The 27064-nt window shown below is 44.2% G+C and overlaps 1 protein-coding gene across 10 annotated transcripts in view; it reads right to left on the bottom strand.

The window, feature by feature from the left end:
- GALNT13 (polypeptide N-acetylgalactosaminyltransferase 13) overlaps window positions 1-27064 on the bottom strand; it is a 126107-nt gene that overhangs the window by 80727 nt on the left and 18316 nt on the right. For 7 of the 10 annotated variants that reach the window (XM_080599441.1, XM_080599439.1, XM_080599440.1 and 4 more), the window contains one exon: window positions 1329-1497. In XM_080599441.1, coding sequence (XP_080455567.1) covers window positions 1329-1497 — 169 coding nt within the window. Of the gene's footprint in view, window positions 1-1315; window positions 1498-2276; window positions 9926-25922; window positions 26026-27064 lie in introns of those variants that run through there. The other 3 variants (XM_080599445.1, XM_080599446.1, XM_080599438.1) reach the window with 3 other exon arrangements.

Here is a 27064-nt window from a genome sequence, read left to right as displayed (position 1 = left end):
AAGTGACAATTCAGCTTAAAAATTAAAAATAATGGGAGACTTCAGAAGACCTGGCAACTTGTATACATTCAGCTACGCTAATATTTCTCTACATTTGCGTTTCTTACAAGCTGCAGCAACTAGAATGATAGGATACAAAATTATCCTTAAAATGCCATATTGTAAAATAATGGGAAATATTGAGTTTTTTTTTTGTGATATATAGCTTGCCTTAAAGTTTTCATAAACCCTGCAAACGCTCATGTGCATAAATCAATTCCCAAGTACGTATTAAGGAATCCAGAACATCAGTCATTACATTACCAGCAGTGCAGGCTCCAGCTGGTTTGAATGGGGAGAATTGTTTTAAGGCAGAGCTGAGAGACTAGAGAAGACAGTGCAGCGTAACTGGGGTCTACCCAGCTGTGAACACATGAGCCTTCAGACAGCAGAGCTGTTCACGAGCTCTCTCACCTGCTCAGCCAGTAGCTTCTATACAGGATCTTTTAATTCCCATCAAACTGAAAACACATGGGACACCTAAGTGCATCTAGGTTTCTGTATTTTGCTTTTAGTACGTCTTGTAGAAAGGAGGTATTTTATGCATGTTGGCAAGTCAACAATAGGCATCTGTATTCATAACTATGGTTTGTATAGTTTGTACTGCACAGTCTCAAAGTCAACACAGAAACTTCAAGCATCACCCAAAAACGATGGCTGTAAGTTAAAAGACTTCAATAAATAAACAAACAAATAATCAACCTTTAAAACCTTCAGATTTGAAAAATGGCACATTTTGAAAAAGGTTCTTTAAAATTGTGATTACTCCAGAAATGCCTACGGACAGAACTAAAAGAAAATTACTTCCTGTACGCCAATTGCTAGTACTGGTAGTGTCCCCTTATCAGAGTTAAACTGTCAACTTTTAATGCCATTTTTCAAATGCCAATAGCATAATTACGAAAATTTACAAAGTAAACATTGGTATTTCATATTATTTTAAAATCTTAAAGTTTTCCTTGGGAAAAAAAAATGCAAAACAGCATTTTGCTATGCGCCACAATGTAAATTGATTGCTGTAAGCTAAGAATTTTCATCTATTCACAAAATAAATCGCATAGGATCATAACATTTGTGATGCAGTAACTTTTCCTATGAATGTGTGTATAAGAAGCCAAATGCAGAACTGGTGAACCCTGGACTTTTCAAGCAGCTTCTTCAGGCAAGCACTGCTGCTAACACCCACTTGGGATCAACCAGGCTGTCCCCGATGCTTTGAAATGAGGAGCCCAGTGTGGCTTTGCTTGTGGCCCCCGTGCCAAGAGTCGTACAGTACCTTGGGCACTCACCCGTCTAGTCTCACATCTGGTAAACTTCTGTTTAGAGCAATCAAGTCACTGGCCATAAGGTTAAACTGGTTGATTTTAAACAGCTCCTTCATTTTCTCCTGGTCATCTTTAGGAATGAGCACAGCCTTTCCCATCTCTCCAGGTCCTTCTTGGTTGCGAGAGATAACAGCTGGAATACAAGACAGCAAAAGGCCAACTTTTAATACACGGGTGTCTGTTGTATTTTGTACCAACAGGGCTCCACAAGTTTGGGCATTCGAGAAGGAATGTTAGAAAAAATACAGAACAATAACAACACATCAGAATTTTCTGTATGCTAAACTGTGAGATTTTACGTCTGTCTGGATCTGAATATATATCCGCTTCCTTTCTAACATGATAAAAACAGATTTGTGCACTTCCAGCTTTTAGTTGGAATCACACTGGCAGCACATGAGTATTCGCATGAGATACACCAGTTACAACGCACAGCACCATATTCCCAGAGAGATCCTGCAAACAAAAGGTTTGGACAACACTTTTATAGCTACTGGAAGTATTTGAAGAACATGTAAATTAAAGTCATTCTAACCAACTTCTTTTATTTTTAATTTAGTCCCAACTATCAGGCATATTACGTTATAAACCTGTCCTTTAAAAAACAAAAACAAACCCAAAACCCTGTCCCTCCATCTCATTTCCTAGCCTCCAAAATAGTCCTGAAAAATATAGTATCCCAACATTGTTACAATTAAAGATTAGTTTTACGCAATATTTGTACAGTCAATTCGTTATTAGGTCTGAATCTTGTTAACTTTGAAAAATTCGACGTCACAGTGACAACAATTGAACTCTAATGAAAACGATGTTATCCTAGCACCTCCCGCAAGAACACACACAAAAAAAAGGAACAAATTAAATAATACTTTTTTAGAAAATAGTATATAATAAGAAACATGCCAAGCATACAAGCGATTATAACGGTTATTCTGAGGCGAGCAGCCCCCAGAGGGATGACAGGAGCACCATCTGTGTCCTCCTCCGACCCCAGCGTGCAGCTGACCAGCAGGGTCCAGCTTCCCCACCCGCTACGTGGAAGTTGCATCAGCCAACTGCACACGGGACAGCCTGAATTGTGACTGATTTTACATTCGCACCACAAATCAGCCTCGACTCAGGCTGAATAATTGATACTGATTCACTTTTCGCCAGCGATAACTGTTACTTGCTGCTCTCAGGAATAACAAAACCCCAGCGCCACGGCTACGTCCCGCCAGAGCGGGGCTCGGCCGGGGCTGCCCGGGCACAAGCGGGCAGCAGCCGGCGCTGGCCGTGACCTTCGTCAGGCTGAGTGCCTGAAACGCAGCCCTTGGTCCAACACGGACCGTCTGCCTTAGGGAAGGGATCTAGCAGTCCTGCTTTTATTTTTCTGCCACCGCTTTCACTTTTCGTCTTTAGCAGCAAAAGTATTTTGAAAATTTTGATTCTTGCTGTCCTTAAAGGCTGGCACTTACGACAGCTCCGCTTGCTGAACAGTAATTAAATCATTTGGTTTTGCAACAAAGAGTGCTAGGAGAATAAAGCCCTTTCTAAAGCAATGCACAGGAAGTAAAACAAGTTACTTCTTAAGGAGAAAAGTGATTTTTTTCTGAGCAAACCAGACATCAGTGCTTGCTAGAAGAATCTCCCAGAAATTTACTAAAAGGTTTGTTTCTGCGGTTCTAGTTTACGCTTCATTTGAGCAAAGAACATTTTAGCAGTATTATTTGATACATTTTCATCCTTCCCCCTGATCAGAAGCAGCACTTTTATATGCTGCAACAAGAAGAAATGAATTAGGTTTCGCTGCGATTACAGGCGAGATGAAATTACTATCAGATGGCTGCTTCAGTCCTGGGCTGCTCTGGCATCCTAAGTGGCGACTCGGAAGCTCTCTGCGCCCAACATGATTTCCGAAGGATGACAGCCTCAGTGGTTAACGTGTATTGGGGTAGGCAGCACCCTCCCTGGAGCCAAACAGGCGGTGGCACTGGCACCAGCACTACGTGCACGCTCAACGCGTTACCAGATACCTTTTTTCATGTCTGAGCAGAATTGCTGATTCCTCTCACCTGGCTCTGGGAAGGGAATTAATGATTATACTGCTCTTTATGTTCCCTATTAGGTAGAATTTTATCTTAGAGAACATACCTCACAGTCAAACCCATTCAGACATACCACCAGAAAGAAAGCAAGCATGGGAAAAACAATCCTGCTGTTCCTGCAGCTGCCTCTCCGAGCAGCCCTGCACCTCTGCGCAGCCGCACCACCTCCACCCAGCACTTCTTGGAACCTCCCCATCCTGCGCTGTACACGTGCGCACACCATTACACGTTGTGCGTGCTGATAAACGCCTCTTGGAACATTTCATACGGAATATTTATGTAACGCGTAATAGGAACATAAAATACGTGGAATTAATGGCTGGTAATTAAACTCTGCTATATCATCACTTTCTGGAGAAAGGATGAGGCTCTGCAGAGACTGTAATTTGACGAGCTGGTCCCTCAAGCTGCAAATTTTGTTTATGGAAATAAATTCTGCCTCCTTATGGTTGCTGAAGGCTGAGGTCACCAATTTATCCAAAAAGCAGCCAGGAACAGACTGTATAAATGCATCAGCCTAGCCACAGAGATGATGGAGAAGCACAGAAAGAAGCTTGGCCAGTGTCCTCCTCCATGAAAAACACAACATTAATGGAAAGGAACAAATTCCTCAAAAAAGGCAGGAGGTCAGTTCCACCTCCCCATGAAACGGGGAGCAAGGCACCCACACTGAAATGCGGCTGAAGCAGTAGGCGACATACCGACTTGATTTGATTTTCTGCTGAAATGCTTTGGATTTGGCTAAAAACTTCTTAGTGGCAGTTTTCTTCTATAGAAATCAGAAACTTTTCATTAAAACATATTGTCTACGAAAAAAAAACGTTGTGAAAATAATTTATCAATGTATTATTAGCAGAGTGATAATTATGACAGTAAATTTGCTGCCTCTCCTTATAGTTATCCCACTACTAAAAGTGTACTCCCTAGAACATGCAGAATACCTTCAGTGAAGGGTTCCAGACTGCAGCCCAGACAACAAAGACAGCTGCAGAGGATGTCATGCTCCAATGTAAATTCACTGGAAATTCATTAGAAATCCCAGCTCGTCTGCACGGTACCGTTACAGGGACTCAAACTTACCTCTGCCTGAAAAATTTTGCTCATTCTTCTTGAAAGCAAGAGTTACATACTCCATCTGCAAAGCTTATTTTTCATTACAAGATTCGGTGTTCTGTTGTTTGCTAAGGTTCATCAAGATAAAATTTCAAAGAGATTTTGCCGTCCTGAAGTTTATTATAAAACTAATCAGGAATTTCCTAACCAGCCTTTCCACTCTCGCTGCTTTATCAAAGCCAAGCAGTATCACACTACATTGCAGCCATGGCTTACACATATCTGTGACTGTTCTGTTACAATTCTGTACGGTTTCCTTACCTGAAGTCCAGCTGGGCCACGCAGTTTGGCTCTGTAACTAAACCAAGCTGCGTGGTAAAATACTAAAATCAGGACTAAGTATATATCATAACACCAGAGATGGAAGGAATATTTAGCAAACAGATATACTGCAAATATTCAATTTGACCCAATTTTTCATAGAAAATTGAATTTACGTTTTTGCTAGCACTGAATATTTCCGAGACACTAAAGATCTTGTCACTAAAGTTCTAATACCAGGTATATCATCCAACCTGGTTTTCTAATTGCTTAAAGCCACAACAAATATTTCTACCTGAATGCTTTGCTATTTATTCAACCCAAAAACAACTTTTTTTTTCCCCCCAGATAATGATACTATGGCCATTTCATCACGTCTTTATTTTCTGCTTTACCTCCTTCCTAGGAAGGACAGGATACTTCATTAGTGCAGCATGCTTCAAACCCAACCATTCCAACATGTTATGAAATACCAAACCTGTATCCCAGGCTTTCATACCAAAGTCATCACGATGTAAATATATATATTTCAATCACAGAACAAAACCATAACAACCTCTGCATCTAGAGGATTAAAAAAAACACCACTGTAATCTGCTTCTTAAATATTCAGAACGCATGCATGGTAAAAGAGGCAACAATCAGCAAGCACACGCTGCTGCTGATTATGAATTACTCCGTCCGTACCGGTGTTTAAAAGCTAAAATGAGCGTAGCAAGCAATTTCCTTACAGAGTACGTCTTAAAAAATATCACTTAGGATTTACTGTGCAAAATACCTTTTCCAAGTAGCTTTTATGCGTCTTTTTGGTAGTATTATGGAGATCATTGACTTGAAAAGATTGAGTAGCGAACAGCTTTGACCCTCTGCCGCGGCAATGAGAGGAGAGTCAAATTGTCAAATCCCGGCTGCCTCGAGGCCCTTTTCCCCATGGGAAGAGCTGACCCACCCCACGGAAGGCTGCCCATCAGGAGCAACCCTCCCAGCCCAATCCCACGGGTAAAAGGCCGCGCTGCCACGTCCCGTGTTTGATTTTCCTCCACCAACGTTACCTGGCAGACCATCAATAAGCTTATTGGTGTGTCTGATCCACAAACGCTTTGGAAGCGCTTTTACCACTCCTAAGTCAAAATCTTTAGGGAATACTAATGCCAAACGAAACAAACAAGCAAGCAAACAAAAACCCTGCCTCATTTGTTATAAGCCTCTCTTTTGTGTTGAAAACCGAGTCCCTCCTTATCGCGCTTTCCTCTTGCTGTTGGTACACTCGTGCAATACTTCAATGTCACGCTGGGCTGTCCTCTCCTATTCCTGCCTCACTCTGTGACTTGCCCGTGCCAATAGGTCTCCACAGGCTCATGTTGGTCTTTCGTACCAGTCCTCGGTAATTTGATGGAGTTTTTATTTGCTGTGCAATAAATACCTTCCTGAGCTTCGGGGAGGGAGGTGCTGACGCGTTTGTCTTACGCTACACTTCGTGCTCTGTCCGTGGCACAGACTGGTGTTTTGACCCACGTACAGGCAAAAATCTCCCAAAAATTCATTTCCTTGACTTGCTTTGCTAAGATATTATCTAAGAAGCATTGTTCAAGGCTCTCATTCCTCACCAGAGGACTCACAGCCGGGAGGCCCAGGCATCCTGCTGGCAGCGGGCGTCAGGCAGCCTCTCCTGCCGCTCAAGTTCACTCACACCTTGGCACCGGCAGTCCGTACAGCGTTACATTCACCCGGGTTTAGAGATCCTGAAACCAGGAAACCTGCCCGCTTGCAGGAGGAAGGGGGACCCTTCGCGTGTTCCTGAAAAATACACACGGACGGCACGGGGATTTGTGGAGCTGCAATGCATCCCCACCCACTGCAAGGGCACTGGAAACAAATTTCAGAAAGTTCAAAACAAGCCCCCAGTGAGAAATAGAGGCTGATTATATATACGTGTATTTATTTATTTATATTCATTCGGCCAATATATTTATATATTTATACGCTGAAGAAACGGGGAAAATGAAATTTTAATGTACCAGATTAATTCACTTCTATGAGAAACTGAACCAAAAAAACTGTATTTTGATTTATATTCGAGATTTCTATCTCACTTTGACCACGTTCCCCTTCACAGACTGAAATGAGTCTCAGTCTCTCATTAACAGCTCTTTGCTAGCTCTGTGAACATGAATGTTCCAGCCGGTATCAGTGACATCCCTAATACACTCGGTGAATTCACAAACAATGGATTAATCATAGAGCCGTTTAGGTTGGAAAAGACCTCTAAGATCATCAGGTCCAACCATTCCTAAGATCATCAAGTCCAATCAAGTCAACCCTCAGTAAACATCAAAGCCCGATGGTTAATGAACATGGAGTTGTACTCTGCTTGCCATTGTTTAAAATGAAAGATGAAAGAAAGGGATAGAAAAATAGGGATGAAGGGCGTCTCAGGAGGTCGCCAAAACTTCCCCCACACAACACAATTAACTGCACTTAAAGCATCCGCTGAAACTTGTGCGGACGGACATTTTACAGCCTTACCGTGACACCAAAGCAACGCGGTAACTTAGCGGACTGTGCTCCCACCTTGACCCACCCGAGGAAACAGAAGAACGTTCATGAGCTCAGCACACAAACACTGGAGAGCTGATGCTCCTCAGGAGTAATTAAGGGTTGAGCTCAGACAGACAAAATCAGAAGTTTGTGAGGGGAGAGCTGAGCACAGAGAAATCGCAGCTAAAGCCGAGCAGAAGGACTAAACCCAAACTCCGTGCTGACGATTCGGCATGCAAATTAAGAAAAACTCACGTGCCAAGTAATTCACAACAGACCTACAAAAAACACAGGAGTAAAACAATATCAGCGGCAGAACCGATCAGGTGAAACGTCTGCAGGCCTCCTGCAGTTTTTAATATTACAATTCGTTACCCCGGAACCAACAACCTCTGTTAATTGCACCCGTCTGGGGAGAGCCTTCCACTCGGTGACAGAACGCAAGGGCTTTCCTAGACCAGGACAAGGACCCTTCTGGCTGCGTACCGCGACCCACCGATCGCCGCCGGGAAGGAGAACACGCAGAGTTACACCGTGAGTCCTCCCCAGGTCTCCCTGTGCTGAGGTGGGGCCGTACCCAGACCGTTGTGTTGGCAGCTCGAGGGCTCTACAAGCTGGCAGCTTGCGTACTCCCTTTTGAGATCTACTTAATTTTTCTGACGAGCTGCACAGCTTAGCAGAGCAGCCCTGTTCCTTTGATGTGATTTGCATTTGCTGCCTCACGTTTTCATTGGTTTTTATCTCGGGAGACAAGGAATCCCCCACCAGCCTTCTCCGGCTGTTGATGCCCTTGCAGATCCTCACTTCACCCCTCCGTGGTTACCGCTTCCCAAGCGGTGTCACCTCTTCCTTCAGCCGTCTCCCCACAGAGAGGCCGAGCAGGGCCTCGCATCTCCCCTGCCCCCAGGACCGCAGTCCCTCTCGAACCAAGCACACCAGGAAGGCTTTTGTCCTGCAAGGGGCTGTCGTCCTGCAAGGGCACAAACTCACAGGCTTCTAGCAGAATGAGGCTGCTTTAATTTGCAGCAGAACTCTTCTTCTGTGATTATCTTTCAAGATCTTGAAACCAAGGCAATCTACAATTCCCAGCAGACTTCTGCACCTTGTCACACTCGTGTGATTTCAGGAGCTGTATATATTGAACGCTATTCAAAGAAGGCATCCGTATGCATCTTACCCTGCCTCAGTTAATTCTGTTTAATAGTTGCACCTAAACAGCAGCAGTGATTCAGCAGTTTTGCTTGTTAACTTATTGAAGAGCATTCCCAATACTGTGCTTTTTCAAAAATGTGCTTTTTAAATAAAGCGTCCATCAAAAATAGCTTTACCTCCAAGCACAAGAATTAACTGCTCATCTCTTCAGTGACCATCTTGGTGCACGCGGGGATAATGGAACTGACACGAAGCATGCCCACAAAGAATAAAAATGCTATTTTTCCAGCATTCTGCCTGCAGACATTTTTCATCATCTGTCAGAGGAGATAGGCCTCCTTTGGAAATGAAAACAACCCCCTCACAAGGGCTTACGAGAAGCGCTGAGGTCTTTGGTGGAGTGGAGAATAGAAAGCACAAAATTCAAGATAAAGAAAGGAAAAAAAAAAAAGCTGACCCCAATAGATTCCAAAACATTCAATTTATTTAACAATTCCGTAAAGGCTCTGCACGGGGACTCTTGCACAAAGACACGGTGACACTCAGAAGATACAAGGACTCATCGTCCATGCATTTCTTGCTTTTTCTCCAAACGTTTGTTCTCCTTCCGTACGCCTCGGTGCAACGCCTGCGCTTCGCTTTCAAGTGCGGCGACGCTGCTGCTTAGCGGGCAGCCGAGCAGGGAGCGGGCGCAGCGGGGCCCATGCCCACCCCTGGCCCAGCGCCGCAGGACGTGCTGGTGCTCTGGCAGCCTGGGGGGCTACGTGGTGTCCCTGGGGGCAGGGAGGCAGCCCAGCCACCAGCTCCCCCCGAGGAGAAGCAAGCAGAAAGACTGCAGCCCGTGGCACGACCCTGCGGTGCCTCCAGCCCCTCGGTGAGACGTGAGCAGCAGCGATGCTGGCAGGCAGGAACCAAAGCTCCACGCAGTAACGACCAAGCACGCTTTGGGTAAGGGCTTTTGCACTTTGCCTGTGCTCTGAACAGTGAGGGTGTTACGTGGTTGTACAAACACGATCAAGAGAGACTAAAAAAAATGAAAAACACCCATGGCATCAAAAAGCACTTTCCAGTTTCAGGAACTGCCTAGTCAGAAAGTTATCCCAATGTTCCTCATAAATTTGCATCTCCATAGTGGCTATAAGACTCTCTATATAATCCTCATATTTTATGCCCTAATAATTTATCAACTCCATACAGAATCCAATAAACGACAGGATCAATTCACAGCCCTTGCCATTTTCATGATGCATCTTTTGCTGCTCCGAACTATGTGCAGACTTATCTTAATCCGGAACATAAAGAATTCTAGTTTTAATTATACAGTAGCAATAAATCCCGCAAAGTTGTCATAAACATCATTAAATAGGTCATTTACTTTACAATATCTTCCAAGATAAGAGTTCCATGAATCTGGAGGAAGAAAAAAAAGAAAGTTGCTTTCCAATAATAAAAGCATTGTAACTCACTGTAACTCCTGCAGTAAATGCCCTTTTTTTTCAGCATTCCCATTCCACCTGTTGTCTACAGATGCAGCAGACTACACTCTTACTGACAGTCTCAAAGCAAAATGCCTGAAAAGGGCACAAGGCGGCCTGGAGTGAGAATAAAGTAATCATTAGATTTAAAAAAAAAAAAAAAAAATCATTTAGGAGGGATGTGAGCTCTACTTATAGATGCTGGCTGTCATTTTCTAAGAAAGATCTGGAAGGCATCTTCACATCAAAAACAAAAGTCCATTCTCACCAACACTCTCCATGAATTCCTAAGAAGCCTACGCACAATTACATAACCGCACGATGCAACCCCCTAAGCTTAAAAGGGTCTCCGCAGTTACTAGCATTGTTTGCATCGCAGTAATAGACATTACTGGATTTTGCTAAAAAATAACAAAGTCTAATTAAATACCATGCTAGTTCAATGCAGTTCAGAACCACTCTTTTTAGCAAATCAGCTGTAATACAAAATTCGGAAGCCAGAGATACTGGGCTGAACAGTCAAGCTGTTTTCAAGAGGATACCAACAATCCCCCAGTTAATAAGCAATATCTTTTACGACTGTGGCAATGAAAGGCTGATATCTTCTTTAAAAAGAAAATACAGCATCCCCAGGTATTGCTTGCTTTAATTTTCCAATATAATGGACTAAGATAAACAAGAGTACAACGTAACGCGGGAGCCCTGACATACGGTAATCGCCAGACCTCTGGAAAAGGCTTTATACATGCTGATTCCTTCTTAGCATTTTAACTGGGCACAGGAACCAGCAGAGGAAAGCGCAGGAATTCGTATTTCTTAACAACAGCTCAGGGAAGAAGACTGGTAGGCACTTATACGCAGAGAACCACAGAAATGTAGTAAAAATGAAAATTACAAAGTAAAGGGTAAGAGAGAAACACCCCCTTCTGCACGCGCTGCAGCTCAGCGGCAGACACCTACCCTGGGCACCCATCCCAGCGAAGGAAGGGGCTCACACCGCAGCAGCTGTCCCGAAGCAGGGGGCAGCAACCCGCCGCTCGCCGAGTCCCGCGGCAGGAGGCGGCCGCCCGCTGGAGCGGCGATGCTTTCGCGTCCACCCAGCGGCTGGAGATGAGCCCGTTCCCTCGAAGGAAAGGATGGCGTCCCACTAAACCACACGCCCATCTATCACATATAGGGCTGTTATAAATGAACTCTGTGCCTGTACAGCAAATGAGGTACGAGTTACCTCCCTCAAAATAATAAGCGAGCAACAACGCAGCAGAGATGTATCGGTACACCAATGTTAATTTAGACGCTATGCAAATACCTAACCCATGCTGACTGCTAAGCCAGCAAGAAGCCCGTGGGGGCTGGACCCCCCGTGCTCACTGGGACTGGCCCCATCAGCTCCAGTAAGGGGCAGCTCCAGGTCCCTGGGCTGCTGTGGGGCAACAGCCGCAGGCCACACACCCTCTGCTTTAGCAGCAGTAGTTATTTTGAAAAATTCACCATTACAAATGAAGCCAAAAATGTTGAAGAATGAGGAAAAGATGTGTGATTTATGGTGGCGGTCAAACCAATCTTCTGCAAGGCAACACTAAGCAGCCAGTAATTGAATGGAATGAAGGTAAGAGGAGTTTCATTTATTTTTATTTTTTAAACCCTCCCTGAACAGCAGCCTCATATTTTAGAGTGCCTTATATAAAGTCAAACCATTACTGACATATAGTTTTCCTATCTCAGCGTTTTATCCGCTTTCATCAACACGCTTGCTTTTTCCACGTCTACGAAAAGGGAAATGTTTAATGTATAAATAAATCCAGGCGGCTGCACCTTCCGTAAACCTTTACAAAAAGATTCTTCGTTGTGGTTGCTCTGTGTTTTTCTCCTGTCAGGCTGAACAGGTCGATGTTTTCAGTCCCTCTCCCTCCCTGTCTCAACCAGCAGCAAGTTTCACCACCCCAAACTCCCCTCACCAGCAGGAGGGCACCGGGCGCCCCAGAGGCAGCAGGCCGCAGGCACGGGAGGCTCAGGGGAGGGCGATGGGAAGGAGAGCTTGTGATGCCCATGGGATGACCCACAAGCGCCCTGCCACCAAAGCAGCTTCATATGGCCCTGGACACGGGGTGCAGAGCGGGGCTGAGGGTACCAGCCTGCCCCCAGCACCCTGCCCAGCTCCATCCCGGGGCCTTCCCCGCACACCCTCTCCACAGCCACGGGGAGCAGCCGCTACGTCACACGTCCCCGAGCGTTAGAGCGAGTCCTGGTTCCCAAACCCATTTAGCTACGGGCGCTGGAATTAATTGCTTTCCGGACAACTGCTGCTTGAATCGACACGCTGCGAGGCGGGATGCGCACAGCGCCATACATTATCCTAATTGGTATTTGATACGAGGTTTGATGGGCAATTATGTCACATCTCGGCGGCACGCATCAATCTCTCGTTCATGGAAGCCACGTACTTTGGTCTAGGTTACAATACGTTATTTTGGCACGAGAAAAAAGGAAGGAGGATCTTTCACGACGAGCCACCACCTTGCAAATAAACCTTGAGCAACTTCAGAAATCTCCTTCCTCCCTGATCAATTCATACTGCTCTCCTACAAGCAGCGAACCCATTTCCAAAGAGGAATTGGTGTTTACAGGGCCCGCTCCTGCTGAGAGCGGGCACAGGGGTCCCCGTGCTGGTGGGGAAGCTGTGCACCCCAACACAGGGCACCCCAACACAGGGCACCCCAACACAGGGCACCCCAACACAGGGCACCCCAACACAGGGCACCCGGAGCTCTCCGAGGCACCCCGAAACGCCTGCCACCAGCTGCACATGAAGGACCCTCTCCCATAGGGCTGCCTCTTACAGTGAACGCTGCTCAATCAGCTCGGGATTTACCGCTTTCACCCTCCAGAACTCTGCTGCTTCCTCTCCTGAAGTGAGGCCGAACGCCTGTAGGACAGGAAAGGATTTCCGCATGGTCTGCAGCCCCCAAGCACACACAGCTCCCCCCCGCAGCCAAGTCATGCTTTGCGCAAGGTTATACATCGGTCCTGTCAGCTGCTTTCTAGCAAGAGGCTATGGTTTTACAGCGGGATTTGGTAAGCAGCAAAAAAGCACCAAAGAGATGGAGACTGAAAGCAGCCACGAATCAAAAGTCTTATTTCTAGTTACAGACAAGCATAAAAGCATAAATGAAATAGGTTTGTAGCTGTGTGTTACAATTTTACCATGGCTTATTGTTCAGAATACAGAAAAAAATATGTATTTTTTAAAAGGAAAGTCTCTAATACAGACAGTTAGAGAGTTAGCAGCTGACCTCAGAAACACCACAGGTGACCACAACCCAGAGGGAAAGCACGAGAGCAGAGCCCATCCCTGCTGCCCCGGTACCGCGGCTCCAGCTGGCGCTCCAGGCACCGAAGGCAGCACCAAAAACATGAGACGCTGCAGTGCTCGTTAGGATGCCTCCTGAAGGATTTTCATTATCAGACATCAGCGCTGTAAATTCCCATTCATGAATTAACAATGAGGTCAAGCGCCAAAGTGATACGAAATTGTGTCTGATTTTGTCTTAAATGAAAGCAGGACGATCTGTAGTGTTACAGATGCTTTTTTAACCTGCAGGCAATACATTCTGCAGGTGGTATTATACACATCAAATTTTAAACATCAGCCTTCTGGCCACATGCACATCTTAATCCTGTTAGAGAACGCTGTATAGGGCTGAGGAGAGGACCACGTTGTTCTTGTCGTAACAGTGACATGTCCCATCACTGGTTTACTTAATCCAAAGTTTCCCATCTACATATGTAGCCGACTGACCAGTCTATATAGTAATCGACAAATAAAATTAAACCAATAGATTACGTCCTACAGAGGCACAGGAAAAAAAAAGTACAATTGCAAAATAAGCAATCTGAGATTAAACTGGGAAATCTTTTATCAGTTAAATACCTGGAAAATTTAAACTTGTATCTGAACACAAGCACCAGGTGGCTTTCCAACCCCAAAATAACCTACACGTAGAAGGGGAACACATACATAACACCTACAGTAGAGAAATTTTAATGCATAGGTAGAAGAATAAGACTTCAAAAAAAGTCAGTCTCTTCATTAGTCCACTTTACTGGATGCAAGTCAGTTCCCATGTATAACTCATTCTGTATAAATACATATGAATATATAACTTGGTAAATGTAAATACTTAGTTTTAAAAGCTATGTCCAATTACCTTTTTTTTATTAAAAAAAAAAAAAGATGCCATCTCGTTCAGAATTTAAAACAATTTCTTTCTTCTTCCAGTCAGTGAAGAAATGCCCTGGGTGTACAGCACCTTCCAGCCAGACTGTGACGAGCCAGATGCTCTGCTTCATTGCACCAAGTGCTGATCCCCACTGCAACATCAGAATTTGTGGGCAGAGCAGAGCCAATGATTCTTCCATACACAGAACTAATTCTTCCAAGAAACTGCACCCTACATGCAAATTAATTAAAGCACTTCACGCATTTTTAATTGCTGAAATAGATGAAGGAAAGCAAAAGGCACATACAGGTATACAGGACACCAGTGATGATCGATACAGCACTGTTCTTTTTGAAAAGAGCTAACTACACAATAAACTGTGCTTCATAGGCACATTCTTTTCACATAAATCAAGAGCTGATAAAAGTAAAAAATCCATAAAATCACGTAAAAACTAATTTGCCATTAACAATACACTGCGAATACAGATATATATTAAAGTCTTTCTATGGTTTATACTGAAAGCTTAGCTTCCTATGGAGCAATCTTTCCTGAAAGATGTTCCTGGAAGAGAAGATAGCACAGCTGCAAACGCATAGCTAGGAACGTACCAAGGTTTCTCATTTAAATGCAAACACCGAGAAAGAAGAACCATAAAAGAAACCAACTCCCATTAAATTAGGACAATATCGTAGCTAATGTCTTCCAGCTTGCAACATACTCCAATGGAAAACCTGAACTGTAAAATGGAAATAAAAAGCATTCGCATAATTAAATTATGCGGTATTTCTCTTGTCACTACTTCCCAGCTGCACCCATATGAAATGTTGTTGAGAATCATTTATTTTCCTGAGAGGACTCCTTTTCTTACAATTCCTGCCACATATTAATTGATCTTGTGGAATCTGCACAAAGCCTGCAATACAAAACTGGGAAATTCATTACGCTAAGTAAGGCTAGGATGAATGCGCTCACATTAGAAACAAAATTCACTTACATATTACCCCCTCTCCCTTTGCTGGAAGAGGAAACCCTCACTGAGTCAGGAACATCGCAATTTTCCATTTAGATTAATTCCCGAGCAGTCCATCCACTGCCAGCGAGGCTCCCACGGCCAATGGCTGGAAAGGGAGCAAAGAAAGCGAACTTACAGTGAGGGAACAGGCTGATTTAACCGGGCTCCCCTTTATTTATTCGCGATACACCACTTCGGATGCGCCCGTTGATTCTGCTCAACGCGGCAATCAAAGAGCCGCAGCAGCTGACGCGCCGGACGGGGCGCGCCGCGGCAGTCCTGCCCCGCAGCCCACCTGCGAGAGGAACCACGGCGGTGGCTGAGGCCCTGCAGGCTGCGGGCACGGGATCCCGACGAGAAGGCAGCAATGTGGAAGTGCCACCCCACGGAGCTTCCCCTCCCGCGGCCAGGCTGGAGGCGCCTCTCCCCGCACGCAGGGCTGCGCGCCGTATGGGCACGGGTCCCCGACAGGGGAAAAGCAGCCCCCCAGCTCCACCGGGGGCTCGCCGACGCACATCGGAGCACTTGCTGGGAACTTACTGCAGATACTCACTTGTTACTGCCTTGGATGGGTGCGAGTGGCACCGCTTGCTGCATCAAAACTTGCAAGGAAATTGCACGCACGCATTTCAAAACATACCCACAAACCAGAGGTAAAAATAAGGAGTCTCCAACGAGAAGCAGTTAGATAAAGTTAAAATACCAACAACTCCACAGGGCATTAACCGGATTTAGAAAAAAATGGATGAATGTAAAGAATAGACAAAGAAGATTTGAAAGATAACAGTGACAAAAATTAATCTAGAAAGACAGCAAAAGGACAGGAAATGTGCTGTAAACAAAAAAACACTTGTAAAATGCAAAAATAGACACCTAGTAGTCAAAGACAATCAGCTCTCAGACCAAAGAAAGCCAAAAGCAAAAACGGCTTCGTAGCCAAGCAAATAGCGTGTGAGAGCACTTGTCAGGGGGAGCAAGCAAAGGAGAAGACATTTCTATCCAAACCCAGTTTAATTATGCTTTAAACATGTACTTCTAAAACTCAGTAAAATCTATTTTCAGCACAGCATGAAGCCTGCAGGAAAACAGACAGACTGCATTTAGAGGATACATAAATATGTTTATTCTTCTGTAGAGGTTTTGTGGGGGTGTGACATCTTGTGCGTGTTTCAGCAGTTATGTATGGCTGCAACAGATGAGAAAACTAAATTTTGTAAAGCATTAGCTAAATTAATGGATGTGTTAGCATCATCATTATGGCAACACATACTATGGGGTCTCAAGATTAAAAGACATCAAACAAATTCAAAAGCATCAGCTCCACAAACTACAGTAAGTAACAGGTAGCTAACGCAAGCACGAGAGTAATTACTTGTGCTCCCTGACAAGAACCCATTTAAGAACAAGCATTTTCAACCCGAGGAACACTGACTGAAGCTGTGACATCCAGGGGAATTTCACATAAACACGGACGGCGAAGTCAAGCACACAGAGGCTTGAATCCTTCCTGCAGCGCAAAGGAGCTACGTAGACTTGTTTGGGAAGATTTCAGAATAATGAAGAGAAAAACAACAAGGTTTAAAAACGCAACTAAAATTAATTTTGATGCTATTTGTTTAATAAGTAGGTTAATATTTCTTGCCTCCTAAGAGCCAACAACGTTTCCAAGCAGTAATAAGCCTCATACGGCTCCTCTGTATCCGTGAAATATCATCACTGCCATTTAACAGCTGGCACAAACAAGGCGTGCATAAATTCAGGCTCTGCCTGCACCACAGGCACAGCAGCGCTCGAGCACAGCCAGAGGGGTTCCGGGCACGCTGCTTCCAGGGCTGGGAAGTTGGGCAGTCGGGCCTTGGGAGCACAAGGCAGGGCCATGCATGGGACGATGCCTCCCCCGGGGCGCGCGTGTCCCACGGCCGGCACCGCGGGGGCCTGGGGAGCAGCAAAGCAAGCCGCGTTCCCGTGGCTCCTCTTGTGGTGCTCCCCCCAAAACCTTCCACGTAAGCCCAATACACCGTAGCGGATCAGAGCCGCCCTGCTCGCTGCCCTCCTCTCCCTGACCTGTGCCGATCACAGACGGCCCCAGCTGCAACGGAACAAGGTGAGCGGCTGACAACAGCCCTCAGTAACGTGGAATTAATTGTGAGATTATCGTTGGGGAATTCCCAGAAGTACTTCTGTAAATCTCATTACCAGCATCCTAGAGGGCAGGATAAAGCACAGGTTTTCAGTTTACAACACGATGTTTTCAAGACAGCAGAGTCCACCAAGACACTTTCTGTGGCGCTCCTTCCCTCTGCGTTCAGACGGAACGAGCAGCCCTTCTCCCACCTCCCAGCAGCAGGTCTCACACAAGAGGAGGCAGAGCAAGTAAGCTAAGAAAACACATTCATGTCCCCGCTATTTACTTGGTTTAAAGATAAATAAAAGCTTCCCGTGCCCCACCAACCTGCACCAAACATCCACGAGGGCCATCGTTATAAAGCCCCCCAAGTGACCCTGCAGTGGGCGATCCAACAGCCATGCACGGCGCCCACTTTGCAGCCTTGTGCTTTTACCTGGAATAGGAGCACAGCTGCATAAAAGTCACATGTTATAAACAAATTTGTAAGTTTCCATTGCAACACAGACTTCTCATGTCCATTGATGAACTACGTTTGTCTCCAACCTTCAACCCAACAGGTACACACTCAATTTTAACTAGCAAAGACAAAACCCCAGAGGCAATTGGGGTGACTGGGCTTGAATGCTCCCACTGCCAGATCTTACTAGTTCTGTTGCTTTATTTCGTACTTAATTTGTGATTTATATCATTCTCTTCACATATTTATCTCATTCCAACATGAGGAGGACCAAGCATGCTATGGACAAAAGTATATATTCTAAAAGATCAGCACAGAACCACCCGGTAAATACCCACCCTGATAAATCTGCAAGCGACGCTTGTAGCTTGCTCACGAGAGTCTTGAATAACCTCCTGAACAGATTCTGCCATTACCGAAGAATTTTTTTCATCCACATGTTCAATGCTTCTGACTGTTCACCAGAGAGCCTTCTCCAAGATGTTGTTTCTCGTGGGCAGAGCGCCCTGAGGTGCAGTATGTCTGCGTGCAGAATGATTTCTGATGCTTGGACTGACATTAACCAACAGGGATCACCGCCAAGCAAACCCTACAAACTTGCCTTGGAGGCCAGGTGACGGTGTTATCCCAAGGCCCGCTGGGTTGCAAAGTCCTTCCACCATCCCCTCCAAAAGCTTAACTTTGATGGCAAGAGTTTAAATTTTTCCTATGAGCCAACTAAAGGAAATCTTAAATTTTATTATCAAGTACATACCAAAGCATCGAGGTTGCCAGTAAGTAGCAGACCGGACAGGATAGCACTAGAACTACAAGCTCAGTATTGTTCTAACTTATTTCTGCTATAACAGCAAGGATTGCACACGATCCAGCCTGAATATCAATTCCACCATCAATTACCGAAAGCCCAAAGCAGAAATTATTTTCAATAAAAGATTATGCATACAGGTATTTGCAAGCTAAAATTAAGGCTTACAAATGAAATGGATGGTGGTATTTATCTACTTGCACTGTTTCAAAAGGTTGTTTTTAACTGTACCCACTGTGATAATTTAGGAAGGCTTTTTTCCTTCTTTTTCCACACTTATAGTGTAACAATTCTGACCATAAAAGCAGTAGGAAACTGAAAATATAGAGTTGGGAGCTCCAAACTGCCACCAAATGCCTGATACTTCCTCTTGTTGTAGGTCTCCTTGGTGTAGTAATCCACATTAGCAATTACACTTTCATTCTGGCAGCAGGTTTTAATTATACCTTATAATACTGCAAAAGAAATAGACTATTAATTTGTATTCCTAAAGTTGCTGGTTTGGGGTTGGCTTTATTTTTTTTTTTTTAAAGGAATGGCCATCTCTCCATCGGTTATTAAAGGCACCTAGAGTCTGATGCTTTACCATTTTCCCATCATACCACCTTGCTATTCCGCTGACCTGTCGGCTGTTGTTTCATCATTACTCTCCTCTTCCTCTGCCATTTCTCCCTGACGTTGCACGGCCCGAGGAGCTGCAGAGAGCCACAGCCGGGTGCTGCCGAGGGCAAGGTGAGCATGAGACGGGGCAGCCTTCTTCTGCTCAGCACCGCACCCCACTGCGAGCACCCAGCACGTGGCAGGATGCAAAAGGAGAACAGCCAGAGGTATAAAATAGGTTTTATAAGATGTATTTCCTACAATAGTAGAAAGGATGATAACTGAAAAAAGAATCACAGTGAGTAATTTTAATACATTTAAATGATCTGTGGCTTTATTCCTTGTACCACAGACCCCCGATAACAGTCAATACACCAAGACCAGTGTAGTTTGGCTGAATTTAAGATGCCCGACATACTCGTAGGGAAGCAATTCTTTTCTCTCAGGCTCATACCTTCACCACGCCATAAAATTCACACAAGATAAACAGCATTTAGTACTGGAGCATCTGCCCTGCCTAATTTGAGGTTCACAGCTCTGGCAGTTTTTCTTTTCTTTTTGAAAGCAACGTCAGAGCAGCTTCTAAACCTACAGAAAGACACAAACATTCCCACAAGGAACTTTTTCCAAGCACAGCAGTTTAATTAGAGCTGACAGAGCCGGCAGTTAAAAGCAGTCGAAGAGCTCCCAGTGCAGAGGCAGCAACAGCGCTTTCCTTCAGCACCAGCACCTTCGGAACTGCGCCGAAGCAGCGGGTACCAGACAAAACCCGGGTGCGTTCTGTAAGGAAATGAAACCTACAGGTAAACACTGGCTTCCTACCATCAGCATGCATAAACATTTCCGGCCAATCAAGCCAAAAAAAAAAAGAAAAACCACTAAGCCCATTCCTCTGCTTTCTTTTTGGGTGTATAGAAAGAAACGCATCCTGCACTCTTCTCTTCCACCTCAGTAGTGGGTATAAGGAAAATTAGCTCTCTTTGCTCAGCATCCATACCAGAACAATCAAATAATGTATTCTTAAAACAAAATAACTGAAGGATAGTCAGTATTTAAATACAGATGCTTTTTTACACAGCATATACTCCAATTTCATTGTCTTGTCAGGGCATGTAATAAGGATTAAAGCACTCAGGACTATATAGACGTATAAATAATTATGACACCAAATACCGAATCCTTGAGGAAATTAAACACAATGCTGAGAGGAAATGTTTTGAAGATTAAAGATTTGTATTGCTGATAAACAGCAGCAGGCTTTTGAGGCACTGAAACAAACAAATAATAATTAAAAAAAAACAGAAACCTCTTCCCACCCCCTTTTCTGCTCAACACATACTCCGGCATTTCTCCTGAGGGCAACAGCGGCCGCATCTCACTCGGAAGCGCCCGAAGGCCGGCACCGAGCGGTGCCCACGGAGCAGGTCCCGGGGGAACTGGTGGTCCCCGGGGGGAGTGCAGCCCGGCCTCCCCACGATGGCAAAGCAGGGGACGAACTCCGCAAACAGAGCCGCCAGCTATTCTCCTCGAGCAGCTCACAAAAAGCCCTTTGATTTAGCAGCACGCCAGTGCCAACCACTAAAGCTGCCCGTGCTGGAGCCATGGTACATTTGACTCAAAAATTGTCATTTCCACCAAGTAGCAAAATGAGGCAAATTGGCGTTTTATGAAGTTTAAAATAGGATAATTCAATGCGGTTAAATTTTAAGACTATCAAAAGAGGAACCAACTGCTGAACCCGTCAGCACTAAGGTCCCAATATGCTGTACTAAAACTTCTGATTTCCCCTGGCATAACAAACAAGAGAAATTGTCATTAGATAAAGCCTAAAACAAGTGAATTTAACACAGTTAAATTATTCCTACACCACAAAAGGCTGACGAGTTTGGTTTTCTTCTTTTTTCTCTTTTTTTTTTTTTTATTAAAAAGCACTCATCACTTAAGGAAGAAAGCCTTTTACGATTACAGTTTATCTGGTTTTCAGCTATCAGCATTACAAGAGGTGTTCTTGCAACCCAACGCACTGGAGCACAGAATTATCTCTGTGCATTTTATCACTGTATCATACTTCCAGCTGAATCTGCTGCAATAATCACGCCCTGTGCCCTATTATGGAGGTCTACCCGTGGGGGTCTTCTTGTTTTTTAAATGTTGCTCGCCACAGCCCCTCGGGCACACTTCTCTGGCTGCCGTGGGGCCGGGAGCACAGGCTGTGCGACGCCCGCCCGCTCTGCGGCACAAACCTGGACAACACGCTGGTTTACAGTTTTTGCTGAGACAGCACCGCCTCCGCAGAGGTCTTAAACTGTTAAGTTATAAAGAACTCAAGGGCTTTAGATTAAAGGTTTTATGATTGGAAAATGCCATTTATTAAATAAAATTATAGGATAAAATTACCTCATATTCACAATGCAATCCTATCAGGAAATCTATGCAGAAGCATCCCATGAATTTTAAAATTAAATGTGCTGAAATACCTGTAACCTTTAAATCTCCACACAAAGCCATCATTGTAAATAAACGAGCTTAATTTAATTTATTACTATTTCCAAATTATTCTTGAAAAGCACTCATGTTCTTTGTAAATACTCTCAGTACTTGGTACCTTTTTTTTTTAATGAAAAATGAGAACTCTTCACAGTTTTTTAACCACATGATCACTGACCAATGGCAAAGTGTTAGAAATTCAGTTTGAATAGAAAAAAACATAAGCTAAGCACAAATGTATCCCTGCATTTTTACAGACAGAATGTTCCTTTACAAAATAAATACCCTTTAACTAAATACTAGTTTTTCATACTTGAAACTATTCTACAACATACTGTAGCGAATATACCCCTTCAGCATAGTGCCAGCTTGCTGCTGACCACTGTACTTTCAGAACATAATTTGACAAACTGCTGCTTAAATTAATACAAAATAACATTTCCCACATATTATTTCTTTGACTGCAGCAGAGTATACAAATAGGCATTCTGCATATAAAAACACTTTCCAGACAATTAGATTTGAAAATATCTAACATTTAAGAGCAAGCTGTGCAAACAGCAGAAAAGGAAATTACTGGAAAGCCAAGGCATCTTTTTTTCCAGGAAAATTAGAAGGAATACAACGAATGCGTCAGTACCGGCTTCAGTCAGCACATGGACAGCTTTCCACAAACCCCTGCCCCACGTGGAAGGGAAGGCTAAGGAGGGATAAGGCACTACGGCACACACCTCCTCGGATAGGTAAATGCACGCAACACGCTAATAACAGCGGCGCGGTGCTAGCCTTAGGTGTAAACGCTACAAAACGGAAGACACTTGGATCCATTGAGAAAACCTTATTAAAAAGGTGTTACTGAGTTAATAGATCAGCCTTGTACTTATTCCTACAAGCCTGGAAACAAAACTTTACTGATAATTGAATTATATTTCTTTCTTTGTACGTTTTAAAAAAAGCCTTCCCTACCAAATGTATGTTGTTATTCCTCTTAAGAGGTTTCTTGGCTGGCCAAATTTTTGCAAACTTTATGGTGGGTGCTGTCTTCTCTCGATGAAAGGGCTGTCTTTCCAGGGATACTACAGGAAGGAGCAGCCGAGGACCAAGAAGAGAAGGCACCGCCACGCACGCTGGCACCTCGCAGCGCTTCCCTGGGCAGTGGCTTCGCGCTGCGCTGGAGCCCACAAGCCAGATTTCGCTCCCCTCCTCACGCTGCCGAAAGCTCCGATTCCAGAAGCACTGCCACAGACTGGTTTTATATATAGCACGGCTATGGGGCGTGCAATTAATGGCGACTCGTGGGAGGCCAGCGCTGTTACTGACACAGCTAATTCCGGGCCCCCCAACAAGCGGCTGCGGTCCTGCCACCAGGGCCCGGTGCGGGAGGAGCGCCGCTGCCAGCACCCACCGGGGAGGCACGGGGACGGGATGGTCCCAGCAAGGCAGCCCGCCGTGACAAACAGCTCAACACCAAGCACTTCGGGGTTAAATGTTTCCAGTTTACTTCCAGCTTCGACAGAGCCCTAACAAAGCCACACGACACAAGGCAAAAGATGAATTTCCACGTAAGCACAGGATCGTGCCGTGTTTTAGTTAAACCCGGCGAGTACCTGGAGCGAGAAAAGTTCTAGGGAAGTCAGGAAAGACAACGAGGAAAGAGACCAATGTGCAAGATCTAATTAATTACAAGAGGTCGTCTGAACATGTGCAAAATCAACTACTGATCAGCCTCCATTCACTGGTCCCTTCAGCAGGGCAGTTTAAGGAAGAAATGAACACAAACCTTCAGTACTGGGTGGTGACACTGGAAGCAGGGTGCAACACACCTCTAAAGCATTTTACTTCTCTAGGAGCCAAAAATTCCCCAAATGTAACGTGCTAAGAGGCTAAGGCATGAATTGGGAGGGGGTTGGTTTGTTGGGTTTGGTACAGTACTGACATTAACAAGTTCTGTGCGGATGGCCCAATAAAAAACAAAATACTTTTCCACATATTTCTAGGTAATTTTTTTTTAATGTTTGAATAGAAGTAATAAGGTCTTTTATATATTTTTTCTTTTTAGCCTCAGAAAAGCTTTTAACTATTTAGAATAAAACCCGATACAGAGGTGCCAGAAGTCATACCCATTGGATGCAGAAATTCTCCCCAGTGCACTGTTGTTGTACCGCCACGTAACTTAGCCTTGGAGTGCCTCCTAGTTCCCTTCCCATTAAGCTGTAGGCCTTTTATAACCAATTAAAAAAAAAGGTGAACGAGACCTTTGCACCACCAGTAGCTGACATATCACAGAGGGCATGGAATACCAGATGCCATTCTGAATCTCATTCATGAGAATACTTTTTTCTGCACAGCAACCTAATGATAAGAGTCGGTGTTGTTTTATTATTATTATTATTAATTTATTTTTAATACAGACTAGAATCCCAAGGACAAGCGGGATGACATTGGAATAAATTTCACTCTGATTCTTCTATCTTTATCATGCAAATGAATGCACGATTTAGCTTGTCAGGTTTGGCAATCAAGGCCCTTGAGAATGTCTGTAGCTAAAAACGTTCATTACAGCATACATGAATACTCCACACGACGTCTACTAAAACCAGTCTCAAAGAATTGCATTCAGATACATAAACAATCAGGGCCTTACAACAGATACTATGATTTGTAATTGTTATTCAAATTCCAAACTGTACTACTACTGAGAAACATAACTCAAAAGTATTTCTCCGCGATAAATCCAATTTCGTACCATTGATACTACTCGAGATGAAAAAATTAGCAGTCATAAAAGCAGTGGCTTAAATCTAGCATTATAAAAATCCTTCTCCTCCCTTGCAAAATAGAAGAGTTGCAGCGTATAAGGTGGCCCGTCACGTTCGGTTGTTATTATGCTGTATGCCTTCTCAGTAACTCTGATTTCTCCAGCGTTTTGTTGCATTTCTTAAAACCTACACAGAACTCATTCAAGATGGAAAATCACTCTGCTGTGCTCAAGTCTTAAACAGTAAGAGATTCAACTGCACTGTACAATTTGTAGAACAATGTAAGGATTGTTTAAAACTGAATTAAGAGAGGCTGACGGCAGTCTGAGCTTCATATTTTTCAGGCTCAATTCTTGCAAAGAGACTTGAGCGCACTGACACTATTTGCAGAGCTTTCCTGAAATCAATGAAGCTTCATTCAAGGTCTAGAACTGTGGCGTCGATAACAAGAAAGGAGTCATAATTTATAGACAATACCCATTATAAAAGCTTCTGATGCTGCAAGTACAGTTTCCACAAATCTTTTTTAGCTTTCCTAAAACTAAGGTATTAATTGTCAATGAGTTTTGCAAGCAAGTAGGTCTACAAGGTGACATGTACTTTGCAAAAAGAAAAGTTGGTGTCTGAAAAGGATTTCCGCTAACCTTACGATTCACCTGCTGAACATAAAAAGGAAACCTATAAACCTACAGTGCAGCTGGGCCGCATATTCTGCCATTGCCAAATGACTGTTGATCTGAAAAAAAAAAAATCTGTTTCTGTTAATCCTATTAAAAATAACTTGCAAACGCTTCTCAGCGGGGCTAAAAGAATGACATTTTCTTCTGCCTTGCAATACCATTACACATCTTGCTATCAGGATACCTCCTGTTACTGAGGAAAGTATTAGTTACAGCCCAAAAGTCTACTACTGCTGTGCTCCCCACGTGCAAACACATACGCCATGCAGTGACAAGCATCCCCAGTCAGTCTAAACTGGCCATCTTGAACAAAAGCTGTGAAGTAGGGAGTATCTGTTTCTAAGAATGATGATACCGAAAATCCTGTCCGTCTTCAACAAGCAATCCTGTATTTCCCTGTATTTTCAAGTTTTTAAAGGCTCATTGTTTTTATAATTAAGATTTTATATTAAATCTACATCACTAAAAACAGTAACATTTTTCTACCTATGGGTGGTAGCAAATTATCAACAATTTACACGAAATCTATTTTTCTTTTATACCTTTAGAGATAAAAAAAAAAATAAGCTGTTACTGGCAAAATGCTCACATTTATTAAAAATATGCAGCCCCAATCAGCACGGCATGTCTACCTCTACACTTTATTCATGAACTCCACCTTGACAAACGCTTCTGGTGCTAAGCAAGATTAAATGCAAACGCAAAAAGCTTCCCTGAAAGAAAGAAACAACACCAAACAGAGCTACAGGAATAACAGACAGTACAAGCTGATATGCTCTACCTGCTAACAAAGTTGAGATGAGCTAGGCCTCTCCTCTTACACCCACGGTGGCTGCCACTTGGAGAATTCTCAATAGGCTTTACAGGGACTTCTGGCAAGTTATCTGGATATTAGGGATAATACTGTCAGTCAGGCATTTTTACACTTCAAAACAGCGTGGGAAATTCAAGAGAAACAAAAATAAACAAGCCAAAAACAAAACAACAGTTTATAGCCTTCTCAATTAAAATCTGTAACGTGATGTAAATTTAGCCGCACTTTATTCGTACCTCTAGGGTATAAGATAAGCTTCTCCACATGCAAGCTTTTCACATTAATTTACAAAACATCACCTGGAAAGCTAAGAATAATCTTTATAAAAGCCACGGTGTAAGGGGAGAGGCAGGAGAGTGGGGTGGTGGAGGCATATTTCAACAAATCATCCCAGGACCGACAACTCCAAGTTCCCAGAGAGCTTTGACATGCAGTCCTGCCACGTACTGCTCCACGTATCCAAGCGGGGGGCTGCGAGGGAGAGCACGACCTCAGTTCTATCACCACTGTGTCATCGCTGTCAGCTCCCACAGATGGAAAGTCCTCCTGACATCTTCCAATATTTGCATATTTACTGTCAACAATCGAAAAATGTACTTTCCACTATTTGCTGCACAATTCCGCTAGATATTTGTGCACTAACTGGTTGCTACACTGAAGTCAAGCATTATAAAAGCACTGGCCAAAAAAAAAAAAAAAAGAAAAAAACCACACCACAGCTTTCTGGTCATACAGAACCTCAGACTGGGTGGGACAGAGGATGCTTTTCACTAGACTTGGCTTGAGCAACTGCTCCAAGATGTAAGCTGTAAGTACATGCTTAAAACCCACTGGGCGCACGGTGCACAGTACACATCTGTGCCCAGAATACACACACACTGCTCTCTTACTCGAGCTGTACAGCTGGGAGGCATGCCCAGCCTCCAGCATCACAACCGTGACCACCTACACGGCACAGGACAACCCTGGGGATCCTCCTGCCCTCGCCGGGGGGCACGCAGAGCTGGGGAGCAGCCCAGCTCCTGGGCAGGAACGGTACAAGAGGGGGTTCCACAACTCCAGAGGGCTTCCCTGGCCGGCTGCTTCGCAAGCAGATCAGGAATCACAGA

Source organism: Anser brachyrhynchus, assembly GCF_964034855.1.
Source record: "Anser brachyrhynchus genome assembly, chromosome: 7".
In the NCBI taxonomy this organism is placed as follows: domain Eukaryota; kingdom Metazoa; phylum Chordata; class Aves; order Anseriformes; family Anatidae; genus Anser; species Anser brachyrhynchus.
The sequence above is the reverse complement of the archived record's forward strand: the minus strand, read 5'-3'. Positions and strand labels throughout refer to the sequence as shown.